Source organism: Zeus faber (genome assembly GCF_960531495.2).
Source record: "Zeus faber genome assembly, chromosome: 6".
NCBI lineage: Eukaryota > Metazoa > Chordata > Actinopteri > Zeiformes > Zeidae > Zeus > Zeus faber.
In genome coordinates, this window is record NC_137201.1 from 24,210,818 (window position 1) to 24,228,348 (window position 17,531).

Consider the following 17,531-nt stretch of genomic DNA (forward strand, 5'->3'; position numbering starts at 1 on the left):
ACACGCACACACACACACACACACACACATGCATACATGTGGCCTCTGACCTTTAGGCAAAGTCTATAAAAAAGTCATATGAGTCGGTGCTGCTGGCTTCTGAAGCTTACAATGACAGGGCATCCCAGTGAGCAGTCGACCACATAATCAGAAAACTCAGTGGGCTCATTCAAGCAGCCCACTACACAAAAACATCTGCACAAAAGACAGCAGGGAGGCTGGATATAACAGCTGACATCAAAAACAATCAGAGCCTGTGTGGCTTGAAAGAATAATAAACCAACAACTGCCAAAGATCATGCCGAGGCCAATCTTTGTAGCTCGCCGAGGCTTGCGCCGCCATTCATGGTTTTCTGGCGCACTTTTTCAAGCTGTGCGGGAGTGAATTACTACACTCGCTGAGGATGATCCACAACCTGCTCAAGAAAATATTTGGATTTGCGGAGCATCCACGACTCCACATCGCATAATCTCTGGAGGAGGATTTATGGAGCGAGGGAGTGTTCTAAAAGTCTCCTAAATTGTGAGCAACATGACTAGACAACTCCCCGGCCTCTCTCCCTCCAGGAAGCCCTCATCCTGTTATTTAGGGCTTTGTTTATTCCAAAGCCTGACCAGTGACAGGCTGAAGGGAATGGAGAAGGGGCCCTGCTGGCTCCTAAAAACCACCGCCACCTGAAGTATCGCTACCTGTCTGGTCCTCAAGGCTCTCGAGAGAAGCTCTTAAGCTGTTCACCATATCGCATGGCATGAGGTCTTCTTTAAATCACAGACGAACTCTTGATTATGACGGAGACTTTGATCGCAAAGGGAACTTACCAAAATGGAAGCCTTGACTCTGTCATCCAAGAAGTTATAACCGCCTCTTCTCAAGGCAGACAACTCAGTATAGAGTTATATTGGGTTGTAAAAACAGCCAAGTTGCCATGTATAGGTCCAGTTAATGTTCATGGCGGCCATATAGCCACATTGTGAGTCATGAGCCGTAGATCTCTGGCTCTCCTCAGGGAGCTATAGGCTGCGGCCCACGGCCGGCTTGGGTTGCAGGCCTTCTTTCATGGAGGGAGAGAGGAGAAAAGCCCCTGACAAAAAGTCAAGCCACCACTGGGTAGGGGCTTGTAATTAGCAATTAGCGGGTGGGTCCAAGTTTTGCTTTGGCCCGGGCCAAAGCCACAAAATGTTCTCCTCATTTATAATGCCTCGGCCTGAGCTGCAGAGTGGGCCGAATGGCGCTCTAGAGGATGGGGCGAAAGCTCCGCTGGGCTACGAAGTAAATTTATGAGAAGATAATGACCCAGGGTGAACTGCCCCTTCGCACACAGATGAGCACTTCAAAGCCGAGGCAGCAAGTGGAGAGTGTGTCTTAATGTATGTGGGTACACATCCGTGCTCCCCAACATGCGTATTTGTGTGTCTGTGCGCTTTGGTCTGGGAGTATGTGCCCTATATGTCTATATCTAGACATATACATCTATATCTAGACATATATATCTAGACATATATGTCTAGATATAGACATATATGTCTAGATATAGACATCCACGTGTGTACGTGCATGCGTGCGTGCCTGCATGCGTATATAAAGGCGAGCTCTCATCCTTCCATGGCTCACGTGGCCTATAGAGTCCCAGTCTAGGAGAAAAAAACCCCAATACTTTCAGCCCAGAAAGAAAAACAGACTTTTTGGATGAAAGTCCTCTGGTCAAGCACGGGGCCCTTTTACTTTTTTGGTAATTATTATTTATAGTCGGCACATTGATAACGGCCCAACACAAACACTGCAGGGCATCATTCATTCTGTGCGCGGTGATGTTGCTCCACCACAAATTGTTCAGACCACCGGCCAGAGCCCAGAGCCCCATAACTCAATGTCAAATGGGAGGAAAAAAAGCCCTCCTGCGCGCCACCATGTTCTTATTTTAAAGATATCCCCTCTAGGGACCAAGTGCATCTCTACTGGTCTGACAGCACCGGACAGGAGCAACCTGGGACCTCTGAATTTACAGTTATTCTAAGCCACAGCCCCAGGGGAGCAGCTGTACGACGAGCCAAACTGTTTATACTGTTGGTGCGTATTTCCCTTTCTTTCTGCTGCTGCATCCCATCGCTTGTCACTTGATCTGCCTTCTGTTGTATTACCTGTCTGCTTTGGGGCTTGCACCCACAGTGTGCAGTGGAAACCTTTGAATGTCGTATTAACCCTAAAGTATGATAGGAGCGAGTGAGGTATGAATGAAAATAGCTGCTGTGAAGTCTCTATGGAGGGCTAGGAGACAGCGCCTTCAGCATCCGACTTTCGCTTTCAGTTTTGATAATGGTATTTTTTGAACTTGGTTGACTCTATTGTTTGATCTCGGATTAAGATCCCAAATTGTTCTGGTCTCGGCGCTGAATTTGATTTCGTTCGGATGAAGTATTATCAAGAAGTGGAGCTGAATAGCACTTGTTATTTGTATTTCAATTTTTAATAGAAACCCGTTCATCTGAAAAATAAAATCATTAAAAAAATGAAATCAATGTAAAATGAAAGATTATATCATGCAATGACCATGAAATTACAGTCGGTAACAGGCGGTCTGAGGTTGCTACTGTAGAATGATTTTTCCTGACCAAGGGCGCCACCTGGCGGCTATCAAACCCTATCTCCAAGGACATACATTCAGCTGGACCTACAGGCCATTGCTCACTTATAATCACCATGCCTACAAACAAAATCACTTGGAAACTTGGAAGGAGATTATAATAAAAAACACTAATGTATAAAGAAACTTGTCTTTGTGTGTTTATTGGATTGCTGTTGGTGTCCTATTCATATTGTAATCTGTTGTCTTAAAAAGGAAGGGTCGTTTTCAAAACTTTGTTGGGTGGAGTTCAGAAGTCTCGTGTTTGTCTTTCGCTTCCAACACAATGGGTGTCGCCAGCGCCACATAATTCGCAAAGATGCACACATTTTGCAGATATGTTTCCAGAGACTATGCAAAACGCCTTGAACCGGACACGTCCTTTTTAAGAGAACAGCAGCTCTCTACTCCAGGAGGGGGTTGTAAGGTACTCTGGGCTCATCCTGGGTGACAAACACCAGCACTTTGGCCAGGTAGGTGCTGACGGTGCCATAGCGCCGTAGCCTGAGCTCCACGGAGAGCTCAAAGTCCTGCGGCGCGTCGATGAGCCTCGCCACCGACATCACGCCGCCGGTGTGGACGCGGTCCGTCTTGAAGTAGCCGCCGTCGTTGCCGGCGACGATGCCGATCTGGATGTCGTCGCCGGGCGCGGTGTGGGAGGGGCCCATGCGGAACACGTTGGTCGAGACGGGGATGTTGGTGGGGAAGGTGAGGTGGTAGTAGGTCATTCTCAGGGGCATGGCCAGGCAGTCGCTAGACTCATTGCAAAGCAAGCGTTCGCATCGGCTGCAAAAAGAGAGCGGGGCGGGGGATGGGGGGGCGGGGGGCAGGACAAAACAGCCATATAGAAAGGGAGAGACATAGGGAGAGAGGGAGAGAGGGAGATTGGGGGTAAATTCCATTTTCCGTGCAGGGCATGCAGTGGAGGCAACATCTCAGATGGCAGCCTGCTACTGCTACCGCAGCATTTTGTGGACAAGCACGTGGCTCACAGCGCCCCCTGTGGGATCATGCAAGAGTTGTTCTGACTGGTGCCCTCCTGGCAGGGCGGTCATATCAGTAATATGCATTTCATCATTCAAACTGTCAACATTCTAATGTAACACAACATGCTAGAGCTGAATCCCTGGTGAGGTCAGCTCAGCAAGAAGCATTTCGGCCATGCAGAGCCCTGTGCCCGTGGACTGGAATGACTTCATGGAGTCGGTTCGAGACGCCTAAAATAGTGCAGAGCACCGAGGTGCGAGGACAACTTGGTGAAATCCTCACGCTGCCTTCCATGCGGAGCACAAAGGTCTTGATGCGTACATGTGTTGTTACTCTAAATCCCATCATGATACATGAGTTTTGGAGTTTAAATCAAAGGAAGAGGTGACTATTTGAAACTAAGTATTTGAGGAAGTTTTAGTTTCATATCATACTTTACGAAACCACATGGATCTCAATTGGTTTTCTTTAACACCGAATGCTAGATATTTGAAAAGATTTCAGAATATATGTCAATATTGTGCAAAAGAAATTGCTCACATAACATCCGATAACCTCATGTTTATGCTATTTTGAGGAACAGAAATTCATGACATCGTGTAGTTAGACAACACAGAGGGCCAGAGAAGGAGGAAACACAGCGATTGAGGAAGTAGCTGATAACACTGTCATACTGAGAGGCAAGGTGAGGAGAGTGGGATACATCCCAAAGGAACCTCTGAGCTATCGTTCCCTTCCCCCTATTGATCATACTGACGTCAAGACTCAAGGAAATCTCGAGTGGTTTGGATTTATTTTGAATCTAAATTTTTGGATTGTTGGGAGCTGGCCCGGGTGATTGGCATCAGAATATTTTAAATTGACCCGGCATTTCGAGAATAGCTCGAGGCGACTGCTGGAGAAGGAGGTCGTGACTGCCCCTAACCATATACTCAATAACCCTCTCGATAAGCTGAACTTGAACAAACACAGTGGATGCACTCGTGTACAACACCCACATATACCTACAGTATATACTGTACACCTTTGAAAGTGCATCCCTCCACACATGATTTGTGTAATCTCAAGGTACTCACGTTTCTCCAATCCTGCGGTAGTTTGCGGGGCATTCGAAGGACAGGCATCTGAATCCCCCCTGCACGTTGAAGCAGCTCTGGTTCTCCGCACACATGTGCGTTCCCGTCACACACTCGTCGACATCTGGCCATAAACGCAAGCAGAGGAATAAGCCGTCAAAGGCGGCGCCGCGTGTCGCCTCCCTATGCAGAATCCGTATCCTAATTATCGGATGGTTTCACCATTCCTTTCAACCCGGGCCCTTTACATTTCGGTTCCCATCATTTCCACCTGTTCATAACGCAACTTCTCTGAACGGTTTATTATTGAGGAACGCACGGCTCTGCTGCAGGTTCTCACTGCGATGAAATGCAGGCCCGTCGGGCAAACGTTTAAGTCTAAGAGAAACATGTGAAATCTCCCGCACAGCTTGCCAAACCTTTTCTGGCTCCTACCAGTGCTACTGTCGCCGTGGTTACCAAATAGGGTGAAATATATGAACAAATAACTGTGGTGTGTGGATGGGATGATTTGAGCAGCCACACCTGACGTGGATCTAGGTGATCGGGTGAGGGTGGCTGCATACCAGTTGCTCGTTGGTTGGGCTACGGAGCAGCAGGTGGATGTTGCATCTTCTCTACAGGTTCCTCAGATACATTTTGTCAAGCATGTGATCAATGAATTTTCCACTTTCGATACCGTGTGGAGGTCTTTGTTTCCTTACGTGTGACGCTTTTTAGGGGCGTGTCAGGATCGTCTTACCCTGGCAGCTGCGTCCGTTGGGTGCGAGGGTGTATCCGACAGCGGGGCAGGAGCAGTGGAAGCTGCCGGGGACGTTGTGGCAGCGATAGGAGCAGATGTGGCCTCCAGTGGGCAGCGCACACTCGTCAATATCTGTGCCGACAAACCCAAGCAGAATCAGAACCGGAATCTGTTTATTTATAATATAACATTTTTAATATACAAGGAATTTTGTCGTGGTCAAGACTGGTGCGTTGCTGACCAGACAATTGGTATGTAATAGCTTACAAGTCTGACAAAATATATAGAATACACACAAAGCTCAAAGATTGCAGACATACAGGGCAAGGGAAAGCGTGCAAAAAGCCGATGGATTGCCTCGGCATTACCTTCACACGTCATGCCGTCGATGTCGCTGAGCTGGTAACCACGGCGACAGTAGCACTGGTAGGAGCCGTAGACGTTGGCACATTCCTGGCTGCACGGGTTGCTTTCACACTCGTTCAGGTCTGCAAAGAGAGAAACGCGGCCGCTCCCCGTTATACACCTTACAACAGCGGTGATGGGACCAGAGGACGACCTCGGACCATTTGAAGCAAGTGTTTCCTCAAAGTCAAATATTGAGCGTGAGAGTTCAAATAAAAATTTGAAGAAACCTGTGAGTTTATGTTCTGGTGTCTTGTGAAAAACGCTGCTCGCTCCACCACGAAAACGGAACCAATTCAGACAAAAACGACTGCAGACCGCGAAGAAATATTGCATATCGTGTTTAATACATAGGGTCTCAGATTGAAACAGGTTTTATTTAGGGGGTGAAAAAGGTTGGGAACTTCTGCCTCATGGTAAATATTCAACCGTTTTATAAACATTATACCAAAAAGTTTAAAAACAAATCGATTTGTAACTCGTACTACTTATTAGAATGGAAGCCCTACCGTCACAGTTCCTTGCGTCACTGGCGAGCTTGAAGCCGGCGGCGCAGCTACACTTGTAGGACCCCAAGGTGTTCTCACACTTGTGGGCACAGAGACGGCCAGGATAGTGCCTGCACTCATTAATATCTGGAAAACATCAAGGCAAAACAGGCCATAGCAGAAATAATAATAAATTAATAAAATTCTGTTTCCGAATTATTGAAGAAATATTACTTTTGGATTGTTCTGATACAGAAAGAAGGTCACCTTTTGAACCAAATATATTTATAAAGCACATTTAAAAATGAAAAACGTTGTACAGCAAATGATCAAATAAAATAACACAAAATAAATATACAAAATAAACACAAAGCCTTGCGACAGCAGCAGAGAACACACAGTCGTCCTTAAATTTACCAGGGACCTGAAACAGACAGGAGCCTTTGGCCCCAGGATCTAAGGGGCCCTGTAGTGGAATGGGGGACATTCCGCGCTTCCTATCCAATTTGTGCTTTTAAAAACCAATAATAAAACCTCAAACTCAGTAAACTGAGAGATTTGTCCTCATCATAGGTCCAGCCGACCGGCGCACCTTCGCAGACTCTGTTGATGCTGTCGAAGACGTATCCGGCTGAACATTCGCAGCGGAACGACCCCACCATGTTGATGCAGCCGTGACCCGAGCAGGCGGGGTCAGGACCCTTGCACTCATCGATGTCTGAGGAGGTGGAGGGAGGGAAAAGAAAAACAAAGACGTCACAATTGGCGGTGAAAGAGATTTGGCCCTTGTTTGAGATTCAGCTCTTGACGAGTCACTCAGAGCGGTTCGATTTTCTGCGCTTGCAGAGAGGGGAGAGAGGGAGCACCCTCCGGAGTAGGAGGAGTCGGTGGGCTCTGCTGACAATTCCTAAAGGATCGTATGGGAAATCCTATTGAAAGTCCTCTATGAATTGTCCCAAAATATCATAGGAATTCCTATACTGTAGGAAATCTATACCAAGTATCTTTAAAAGACAGGAATTTGGCCCTGCCAATGGGCCTTAGGTTTAAGCATCTTCTCATCTATCCACCGTACCCATGCAGCGTGTGCCCTCTTCGTTCAGGTGGTAGCCGCGTCCGCAGTTGACGGAGGTTCTCTGGCAGGTGTAGGAACCCATGGTGTTGATGCAGACATGTCCCGGGTGACACGGCCCCGTCTGGGCCAGACATTCATTGATGTCTGGAACAAAGAGGACACGGTTGTCGAGGGAGGAACCCCGTCAAAAACATCCTCTGAAGAAACAACATCAAATCAAAGTGATTTCTTTCCCTGGAGAAGCGCGCTCTTCACTGATCCAGAGAAGGGGGGTTTTTCATTGAAACACGTGGCAACTCCCTTAATTAAAAAAAAACAAGGGGTTTAATGCTCACCTATGCAGCTGCCTAAGGCATCCTGAATAAAGCCGGTGCCGCACTGGTTCTTGGGATGACAGCGGAATGACCCTTTAGTGTTCTGACACTCAAACCCAGGCTGACAGTTATGGGTGCCAGTCTCACACTCATCGATATCTGAAACGGAGAGGAAAAGGAAAACACCTTCAAAACACCAAAGTCTCTGTCACATGAGCAATTATATAGTAAAATACAATGTTCTCTTTGGCACGGCCCCAGAGAATACGGTGCAGAAAGTAATGAAATATATGTGTGTGTGTATATATATACACACACACACACACACACGCGCACACACATTTATTTTTTATTTTTTTATGAATATTTATTTATTAATTCACCTGAATTTCCCCACAGGCAATAATAACAGGAACCATATTTATATGCATCAATGTGCAATAATCCAAAATGTACCAACAGCAGCAGGCGGTATTCAGTACAGTATGTGCAGCTCAGTACGAGTGACTGACCCAAGCAGATGTTGTTGTCCGTCAGCTCGTAGCCCGTCCCGCAGCTGACCTCTCTCTGGCAGCGGAAAGAACCTTCTGTGTTGATGCAGCGCTCTCCTCCTCGACAGTTACTGGCTCCCAGCAAACACTCATTAATATCTGGGGGAGGGGGGAGGGGGAGGAGAGGAGGAGGAGGAGGGGAGGGGGAGGGGAGAGGGAGAGGGGAGGAGGAGGGGAGAGGAGGGGGGAGAAGGGAGGAGAGGAGAGGAGAGGAGAGAGAGGAGAGGAGACTAGAGGGGAGGAGAGAGGAGGGGAGGGAAGGTCTTGGTGTGGTCTTGTTGAGTATGCAGGTGGTGGACGGATCGTCGTAGAGATTCCAGTATTGTATTTCTTTTTTAAGAACGCCGTTGTAGATTTTGAAAAGACAGTCCCTGTTTTACTTGCGGTGCACTTTATTTAATGTATCCCTTGCATCGGCATCCAGGCAGCTTCATACGGCCGAGCACTTAACTGATCCACGCGACTAATTAAACACTTAGGAAAGGGAGCACTCCACAAAAAAAACTCCACATACCCTCACAGTTCTTCCCATCTGGTTTGAGTTTGTAACCTTTGAAGCAGGAGCACGTTCCGTTCCCCACACACTGATGAGCGCAATTCCCATTTCCTGAATTTCAAAGGAAGCGAAACAAACAGACGAATAAACAGGAATGTGTACATTTATAACGCATTTATTTTATTTTCTCATGGCCGCATCGAATGGTTCATGCAGGGTTATGCACTAAAAGGCTTTTTCCTTGTGCAGTACCTTTACATTGATCGTTCGCTGAAGAATCAACCGCAGCATCACTGGTCTCATTCTCCTTGTTTGAGCCTGGGTGACATAAAAAAAAGAGCTCTGCTTGTTCCCATGGCAGAAGATTTAACGACTTTGGACATTTGCATGGCAAGGGGCAGGTTTTAAAGTGTACGCTTTCCCTTTTCTTGAAATATACTGTTTTCTAAGACACTATTATTTTCACCCAGCAGGGGGCAGTGTAGAACTGCTGTTGTCACAGCAGGTTTCAACGTGAGGCACTTCCAAAGCCTCCGAAAAGTCATTAAATTATTTCAAACGGCTCCACCTTCTTGCCTTCAAACAATGGCAACGCTGATTCTGCATGTGGGTCATTTATTTTCTACGCATTACGGACAGTTTCAATGTTTACCTGCTTTATCAGAAAGCCCGTGGGAGGACGAGGCGGACGCGGTCTGGTTGTCCGGGGCTCCGTCCACGCAGCAGGCTCGGGACACCAGGCCGCACTGGTACCCCAGGGGCAGGCTGTGGTCGCAGGGGAGACCCTGCTCCTGCGCCGCCTTCCCCAAAAGACAGCAGTCACAGCAGGTCTGCGGCAGACAAAGACGAATGGCGTCAAAAATGGTAGGGCTCGGGAAGGAAGATTGCGGGGAACAGTGGAGGGAACGGAGCGGAGCAGGGGAGAGCAGAATAGAATACAGAAACAGAGCGGTATAAGGATTCTCCGTTGCCTGGCCACACTTGCCCTATTGTTGTGTTTTAACATGAATAAATGTCGGACGGAAATGTAAGGAAGTGACATCTAACTCGGATGAAAAGATGAGTATATAATATTGAATGCCTTCCAAAGCAGTACATTTGTTTAGAAGAACATATAAACATGTGGCACTAAACACATATAAAAACCATCCATCCATCCAAAACATACATGCATCACACTACAACTATGATCATATGAGGAGGTCAGGTAACAGGTGAAATCCAAACGCATCGGAACAAAGACATTTCAGTGGCGTCAGATATTGAACAAAGGATATTTCCTTGCGAGAGGTGTGTGTACGAAAACAAAGGGGACAGCAGCGTTTATACCAAAATAATTTCAAATAAAAAAAATAAAAAAACTAGGAAGTAGGAAAAGAGGCCGAGCAGAAGGCCGGGACACCTATCGCGGTGTGGTTCCAGGCGGTGCACTCCAGCCGCCAAGGACTAGAGGCGGCGGCGGGGAATCAGACTGAGCGGGGCGACTGACAGGCTTTCAGTCAGACAGACGGGCGGATGGACGTGTTTTCTGGCAGATGGAGAGGGAGATTGATGAGGCAGCGAGCCGGACGATCAGTCATCTGGACGGACGCGGCGACATCGACGTACGGACACACGGACGTGAGATGACGTCACCCACCCCCCTCTAGCTGGAGCCTGGAGCTTGGCCTATCAATCACCATCATTACAGAGGCCTGGCAATGACTGGGAGGGAAGGGGGGAGGGGAAAAATATGTGTGCGTGTGTGTGTGTGTGTGCGTCTGTGTGTGTGTGTGTGCATGTGTGTGCGTCCATGTGTGTGTGTGAGAATAGGTAGAGAAAAGTGTAGAGAGTTTACCGTGTATTGGTTTAACCTTCTTTGCTCCAAGCACTCCAGTCTGCATCAATCAACCCGTGACAGTGTGTGTATGTGTGTGTGTGTGTGTGTGTGTGTGTGTGTGTGCGTGCGTGCGTGTGCGTGTTGTGTGTGTATTTGCGTGTGTGTGTGTGTGTATGTGTGTGGAGGGATGTGTCTGAATAATACGGTGAGTAAGTGTGTATGGGGAGGGTGTCTGCCAATGTGTGTGTGTGTGTGTGTGTGTGTGTGTGTGTGTGTGTGTGTGTGTGTGTGTGTGTGTGTGTGTGTGTGTGTGTGTAAAATTCATGGAAAAAAATGGTGACTAGGTGTATACTATACAGTATATGTGTGTATGTCTGTCAAAGCTTATCCTTCCGTCTGTGTGTGTGTGTGTGTGTGTGTGTGTGTGTTTGTGTGTGGGGTGTGTGTGTGTGCATGTGAGCTTGGGCGTATCTTACATTTCTGTGTATGTACAGCATGTGTTTTTCTACAGTACATGCTTACGTCTATGCGCAGGATTTTATATTCCTGATCTAAATCCAAGAACGGTGTGTGTGTGTGTGTGTGAGTGTGTGTGTGTGTGTGTGTGTGTGTGTGTGTGTGTGTGTGTGGAATAGTGTTTGGTGTCTGCGTGTGTGTGTGTGTGTGTGTGTGTGCGTGCGTGCGAGCGTGCGTGTGTGTGTGTGGGTGTGTGTGTCTGCCGCGAACAGGATGAGACATGTCACTCCAGGGAGGAATAGGGCATGTTGCCGTCAGATAGATTATAAATTCTCCTCTGGCTCTAGAACCTTCCACAGGATCACTTCCAAACTTATTTCCTGTGGGGTTAGTTTGTTGTTGCGCTTTAGTTTTGCTTTTTCCGCTATTTTTGTCAAATTACATAGCACGCAAATTAGATTAATGATTAAGAAATTTATGAACTAGAAGGTACGCTGCAAAAAATTTCCATTTCTAACTAGCCAAGCCAACATGTGTTGTGAATTGTTATGAGAAATACAGTATTTAATATTGTCATATGTGGAAAATATGTTAAATATCAGTCTGCCGGAAAAATAAAATAGAAGAAAAAATATGAAAAAATAAACTGATATGGAAAAGGGTGGGGCTGTTACAATGGCAATAAGCTTGTTTTACAAGGATTTTTATTTTTTCTGTGCTACCGAGTGCATTTCATCAGCGCTGAGATCATCCGTGGGGCAGCGTGCCGTTACTTGATCTACTGCGGAACATGGCAGCTCATGTTTTTATATGCCCAGCGTTACTGTATCCCAACAAAAAAAAAAACAAGGAGTTAAATGGTAAGCAGGAGGTCGCGTGTTATTTCACCGCAAAAAAATACATTAATATTCCCTTGCTTGCTTAATGCTTAATATTCTCTGTTCTTTTTTTTCCCGTCATTATTGTCAATTCCGTACGACAGCTCGACAGTAATGTACTGTACGGCTGAACTGTACAACTAGTGGTTGCTTTGGGTACGGCAACGCAGGATGCCGCACTTAGTTTGACACTGTTGATATGAAGCTTTAAGGGCATCCTAAGGACGCAGCTTGAACATGCACACACACGTGCGCACGCACACACACACACACACACACAGACACACACGCAAACACAGGCTGAAGGATAGACATTCCGATTTTGACGGACATACACACATATACACCATACACCTAATCACTATTTTTTTCCATGAATTTTACATGCACACACACACACACACACACACACACACACACACACATACACACACAGACACACACGCAGACACCAAACACTCTTCCACACACACACACACACACACACAGTTCTTGGATTTAGATCAGGAATATAAAATCCTGTGCATGAAAATGTAAACATGTACTGTAGACAAACACATACTGTACATACACAGAAATGTAAGATACACCCAAGCTCACACACACACACACACACACTACACACACACACACACACACACACACACACACACACACACACACACACACACACACACACACACACCACGCACAGATGCACACCCTTTCCCTCATCAATCATCCTCCTCCAATCTGCCTGTCCAGCAGAGTGATGTACATTGATTGAGGAGGGGTTGATTTTCAGAGCACAGAGTGAATTCATTCTCTCCGCCTTTCTCTCTCTCTCTGTCTCTCTCTCTGTCTGTCTCTCTCTCTCTCTCTCTCTCGCCCTCCCTTTCATTGTTCGTTGTGCATTTGAGAGAAGTGAGAAGAACATAACACTCAAGCTGTTGTTTATTTTTCTGCCTTTCTGTTTAGACGTAATAAGAGGCTTTTTAAACTAAATCCTCTCCCCATCAATCTATCTATCCACACCTCCCCCCTCCCCTCTCTCTCTCTCTCTCTCTCTCTCTCTCTCTCTCTCTCTCTCCCTCCATAAGCTGGAAACCCCCACCTTGGTGGTCTTGGTCTCGCAGGTGTTGGTGATGAAGAGCGTGACGCAGGTCCCCTGGTCTTTGGCCATGTTGATGCCGCTGTTGCACATGTTGTCCTCCAGCACCGTCACGCAGCACTGCTCCTGCACGATCCTGCAAAGCACAGACCACGGAGCAGAACAGGAAGACGCCGCCGCTCAGTGGAGCCGCAAAACACGGGGAAGATATATTGACACGCTGTGCTGTTTGAAAGCTGTGTGGTGTGCGATCTCAAAACCTTCTCAGTAGTTCGGCCCGGGAGATATACGTTATAATATTGATATTGTGCTTTGTGATGATAATAATAATAATAATAATAATAATAATAATAATAATACCACTACTATTACTACTACCACTACTAATAATAATAATAATGAAATTATATCTATGATGCTAGATATTGTCTGGGATTTTGGTCATCATAATATCGTGATATAGAGTTAAATGTTGTCTTTAAGGCTGCAGTACAATAAAGTAATGCCGTTTTCTGAACTCCCTAGACCCTTCTAACTGTTATCCTCAGCCTGCTTTGTCAAAAAAATCAACGTAACTCACTTTTCTTTCTTCTTATGAAAGCACTAATCGTCCCCAAAATATTGCTGAATCATCGACACTCATGTATTCCCCAAAAGATATTGCGGTATTTGATTCTGTCAGCCGTATCAGCGGACCTGTTTTTGTCGTGAAGCAGAGGAGAACTGGTTCGCGAAGGCTGACGTCACCCCCCTTGAGTTGCTTTTTCTGTCTCCCACTGACACAAAACAGGCTTTTCCAAAAAACACCCATGTCGTACAGTAGCATTTGCAGTAAAGATTTTCAGCTTCGCAGTTCTTCGTATTTTAGTGCCTGGATGTCATATTCGTTTGATGCACATTTGATGCACTGCACAGGCCCTCTTCTTAACACCTGGACCGTTGTATTCATTCTTTACGTGCCTCACAAACAGACCTTTTTTGTAAAAAGAAAACAGCCCGTTTTGTAGCTTTCCCATTAAAAAGATGGCCTTTGCTATCTGGATATTGTGCTTATTAATATCGAGATTTCCACGCAAATGCATTGCATCGCACAGCCCATAATTCTTACCGCCATCCATTTTCTCCGTGCCGCTTTAAATCTTAGCCCATTAAAATCAGCCCCGGGCGTGCCTGATGGGGCTTTCAGAGCTGTTGCACCGCTGAAGGGAGATAAGGGTGGTGCCGGTGATGGGGCGGGGGCGGGGGCGGGGGTAGGGGCGGGGGGAGGGTGAAGGAGAGGAGGAAAACGTTGAAAAATGTGTTCAGTCAGAAAAAAAACTTCTAAAAAAACGCGGGGCTGAGCTGTCAAACCTCCGGAAAGACGCAGCTCCGTCGCTAAAAGGTTCGACACTCGAGGTTTCTGAGCGTTGGAGGGGAAGTTTATTTACGGCGCTCCTCTCCCACAGCGATACTACGACGGGAATCAACCGTCGCCCCCCGTTTGGAATGTTCTGGGAGAGAGCGGCTGAAGATCGGCGCGGAGGAAAAAATAAACAAATAAATAAAAGAAAAATCACATAAACGTCTTCCTCTCCGCGGGAGGTGCCCGGGCGAAAAGAGGCGTGTCGGGCGGGAGGAGCTCGGCCCCGTAGGGGCGAGCCAAGTTCAGTGGGGAGCTCAAAGGCAGACGACCATCCGTCAGGCGGAGCGGGCTCACGCCGGGCGTCCAATCGGCGAGGAGCGTGCAGCCGCGCTGTCTGGATCGCGGCGCTCCGTCTCGCCGATCGTTTTTCGAGGGCGGAAAGCTCAGCGCCCGGCACCATCCCTCTTCCCCCTCCCCTCCCCGCCTTCCCCTCTCTGTCCCTCAATTACGTTCCAACGAGCCACTTTATCAACCCTTTCCACATAGACTAGATGCGAGTCGGCCCCCACCTCCTCCGCACGACCTTTTAAGGGCAGAGGCTCTTGATTCTGTTTTTCGTCCCCCCCCCCCCCCCCGCGCGCCACGACTCTGAAATAATCCTTAAGATTTCCTGTTATTGGGTCTCTCCATCCTCTCCCTCTGTCACGTTTAACCTCTGAGGTATTTCCTGGGCTCGGAAATAGCCCCCTTTTCTCACCCCCACCACACACACACACACACACACACACACACACACACCATGGCCCTCCCAGAAACCCCCCGCTCCCTTCCTCTCTTTGCCCTCAGACTATAATTTAGACAAATTCGGGATCACTTAGGTGGCTAGGGTAAATGTGTTTGCCATCAGGGTGCAGATTGAGCACCAGATCTCCGCGGCTTATGGGCCCTGAGCCTGTGGCGGCACACCTTCTAGTGTTACGGGCAGAGCTGTAATTACCGCACCACCATTAGTGTCTCCAGCTCTCACGTGAAGTGAATAATGCGGCTGAAGATTTATGGGGGAGAGAAGGTAAAGCCATCTTCTCCTGAGAGCCAACAGACGCTGCCCACCTTACTGGGTGCAGGCCAGGTCCCTGTGGGCCAACACTTGGTCACAAGGGTCTGAGGTTTGTTGTTCACATATCTGTTTTGTGTATTCAGATTTCTATTGTGATTCCACATGCATTTTGCAATATATATTCAGATGTACATTGTCTGTATTCATCTACATGCATGTATGTATTTATATATGTATGTTTGTATGTATGTATGTATGTATGTATGTATGTATGTATGTATGTATGTATGTATGTATGTATGTATGTATGTATGTATGTATGTATGTGTGTATGTATGTGTGTGTGTATGTATGTATGTATGTATGTATGTATGTATCTATCTATCTATCTTTCTATCTATCTTTCTATCTATCTGCTTGCAAAGTAATGCTTGGTGCAGAAATAGCTGAGTGGAACCAACCACTACCCCTCAGAGGGTATAGATACATAGATATCGGACCAGTGAGAGGAAAACAACAGATGGCTGGTGTTCACCTGCATGTGGTTGATTCTGAGATGAGTGGGATGGAGGTGCAGTCCTGGTTTTTCAAGCCCTGCGTGCGACCATCCTTACAGCAATCCTCAATGGGGATCTCTCCTCCTAAGGAATGATAGAAACAACCATCAGACTTGGATGACCAAGTCTTTACTTATACTGACTAGAACTAAAGACTTTCACTTTTTAATATATCAGGGCGTCCATATTGAGTCATTATTGAGCAAGGACAGTAATCAAAAACCTTAATCTGATCATAAATATCACAGAATATTGGGTTGGAATCTATCATGAGCGGAGATTTTAGCCAAACATAATTCATACTCAGTGAGTAATTGTTTATGTTAATGGAGTGAGTCACATTGATCAGACCTGGAAAACTAACAAAAACAAAAAAGGATACTGCCATTATAGAGAGTTTGCTTTATACGCCGTAAAGAACAGAAAAACAAAATAAATTCTTAAGCCGCTTGGCACTTTAAACGTGTTCCCCCCGGGGGAAGATAAGTGATGGATAGATGCAGTAACAAGAGAGAGTTTGGCTGGAGCGCCACCAACTTTGCGGTGATCTGGCCGCTTTTTCATCTGGATTAGAACGCGTGGAACGCCTTGACTTTGTAAACAATCGGCCGTCACAATCACATCAGATAGATAAATGCGCCTTGCGGTCTGCGCGATCGGCCAAACGTGAAATAGCTTTGGCAGACTGACCGCTTTGATTTCCCTGCCATATGTCCCACACTAAGACCAGGGGGGCTTAAGCACAAGCACGTCCTCCAAGATCAAAATGAGAAACTAAACTCACCGTGAATTATAATTTGTGAGTGTATTACAATTTGATGTGATATACCGTATGTTGTGAGTCAGTTGTCTAATTCCCTTGATTTCTTTTCTGCGAACTGAGCCAGGGATTGCGAAATCACAGTGAAAATAAACATCGTAATATACAGCATCAGTAAATCTGCAGAGTAAGTTTGATGAGGTTGGGGAGGAAAACTGTCTGGATGTACACGTCACCAATTTATAGTCACCGCTCTGTTTTTTTAGGGGGAAAAGGGATTGTTTTGATTATACCCCATGATCCAAATATAATTCACACGTAGGAAAAAACAAAAAAATGTGCATCTTAAGTTGTAGCCATGCTTTAAGATGTGACTGTGTAGTGATGTTATGTTATTATGATATCATCATTCAAGATTGCAAGATTTGCTTGTTTTGAGGGCTTTGCAGAGAGAATTAAATTGAGTTTTTGAAAGCGTCCAGTCGCAGAAAATCTGGCGCCGTTACCGAAAAACGAATCGGCGTAGGCTGCAAGATAAACAAGTCCGCCAAATGAAAACATCATCTATGATCCAATCTCGTGCTGACGCACATGGAAGTGATTAACCTGGAGTGGACAGAGCTTTTATTACCAGGCAGCTAGCTGAGTCACTACAGACGGTCATCAACAGTCTGAGGAGTTAGGGTTCGAAATCCGGGAAATCTGGCACATTGCACTATCTGCTCGCCAATAAACCTCTGAGCAACAGTGTTAAATGAGGGGGCACTTTAACAAGACTTCAGTTTCATCCGACCATTTGGAGCTTTTCTGTATCTCT

The 17,531-nt window shown here is 46.5% G+C and overlaps 1 protein-coding gene across 2 annotated transcripts in view; it reads right to left on the reverse strand.

Annotated features, from left to right (window-relative positions):
- fbln1 (fibulin 1) overlaps positions 1-17,531 on the reverse strand; it is a 32,139-nt gene that overhangs the window by 12,516 nt on the left and 2,092 nt on the right. The window contains exons 2-15 of one of the 2 annotated variants that reach the window (XM_080002180.1): positions 15,933-16,038; positions 13,002-13,134; positions 9,408-9,585; positions 9,008-9,073; positions 8,774-8,866; positions 8,221-8,358; positions 7,730-7,867; positions 7,395-7,538; positions 6,912-7,037; positions 6,341-6,466; positions 5,795-5,914; positions 5,427-5,558; positions 4,685-4,808; positions 2,450-3,407 (exon numbers count right to left, since the gene is read on the reverse strand). In XM_080002180.1, the coding sequence (XP_079858306.1) occupies positions 3,026-3,407; positions 4,685-4,808; positions 5,427-5,558; positions 5,795-5,914; positions 6,341-6,466; positions 6,912-7,037; positions 7,395-7,538; positions 7,730-7,867; positions 8,221-8,358; positions 8,774-8,866; positions 9,008-9,073; positions 9,408-9,585; positions 13,002-13,134; positions 15,933-16,038 (2,006 nt within the window). In that variant the 3' untranslated portion in view covers positions 2,450-3,025. Of the gene's footprint in view, positions 1-2,449; positions 3,408-4,684; positions 4,809-5,426; positions 5,559-5,794; positions 5,915-6,340; positions 6,467-6,911; positions 7,038-7,394; positions 7,539-7,729; positions 7,868-8,220; positions 8,359-8,773; positions 8,867-9,007; positions 9,074-9,407; positions 9,586-13,001; positions 13,135-15,932; positions 16,039-17,531 lie in introns of those variants that run through there. The other variant, XM_080002179.1, reaches the window with a different exon arrangement.